Source organism: Acanthisitta chloris, unplaced genomic scaffold, assembly GCF_000695815.1.
Source record: "Acanthisitta chloris isolate BGI_N310 unplaced genomic scaffold, ASM69581v1 scaffold5478, whole genome shotgun sequence".
In the NCBI taxonomy this organism is placed as follows: Eukaryota; Metazoa; Chordata; class Aves; order Passeriformes; family Acanthisittidae; genus Acanthisitta; species Acanthisitta chloris.
Window position 1 is genome coordinate 156,889 of NW_008686348.1, and position 862 is coordinate 157,750.

Consider the following 862-nt stretch of genomic DNA (forward strand, 5'->3'; position numbering starts at 1 on the left):
TAACTTTTACATTATTCTGAAGCTAAATATCATGACAGTTTAACCAACTTCTCCCTACCCTTTAAAAAGTACACCTAAAGGTTAGCCACTTGCTAAAAACTACATTACATAATAAATCATTAATGGCTATTACTTCATGTAAGTGTTGCATATTAAAATAACTTAAATGGGCTTTTATATATTAGAAGTTAATTTTCTACTCTTGCTTATCCTGCAGTAAAATAGAAACATCATTTGCAACATTTAAAGGAAAACCAGTTTAAAGTACAAAATCATTTTGAAGTATTTAATTTTTATGAGACAATTTCTTAAGAGGATGGAAAATAAAAGGGTATTTAAACTACGGACAAAGTGTCCTCTTCTTACCATGACCTGGGACAGACACTGGATTAGTACCGGTCTGCACTAGAAATGAGCTGGCAGTATAGTCCTCATCTGTATCAGAGTCCTGAACTGGCTGGCTGGCATTATTACTTAATAACCACCTCTGGTTGTCATGGAGATTGGGTGATGGAGGAGGGGAGTGTAAATGTTCAGTAACTGATGGACTAGATGAGGAGGATGGCATGGGAGGACCTATAAAAAATGAAAAAAAATTTAAAATATGAGTTAAGATGTTACATGAAAAACAAATCATCGATATTTTGCATCACCAAAAGGCGAATAGTCTACTTCAAACAATAAAAAGAGACGGACAAAGAAAATAAGACAATTGCCTGCAATAAACTGGCTTAAGTGCTCTAGAAAACGTAACGCAATGCCATGACTTGATATTTCAATGAACAGTGTTTATCATACAGGGCTGCTTCTTTCAGTGGGACACTCCTGTCTAAAATATACTTAAGAAAGAAAATAACACATA

At 34.2% G+C, this 862-nt stretch overlaps 1 protein-coding gene across 1 annotated transcript in view; it reads right to left on the minus strand.

The window, feature by feature from the left end:
* TENM3 (teneurin transmembrane protein 3) overlaps window positions 1-576 on the minus strand; it is a gene marked incomplete at both ends in the record, with an annotated part of 157,040 nt that extends 156,464 nt beyond the window's left edge. The window contains one exon of the mRNA XM_009080076.1: window positions 367-576. Coding sequence (XP_009078324.1) covers window positions 367-576 — 210 coding nt within the window. The remainder of the gene's footprint in view (window positions 1-366) is intronic.
* Between the last annotated feature and the right edge of the window lie 286 nt (window positions 577-862).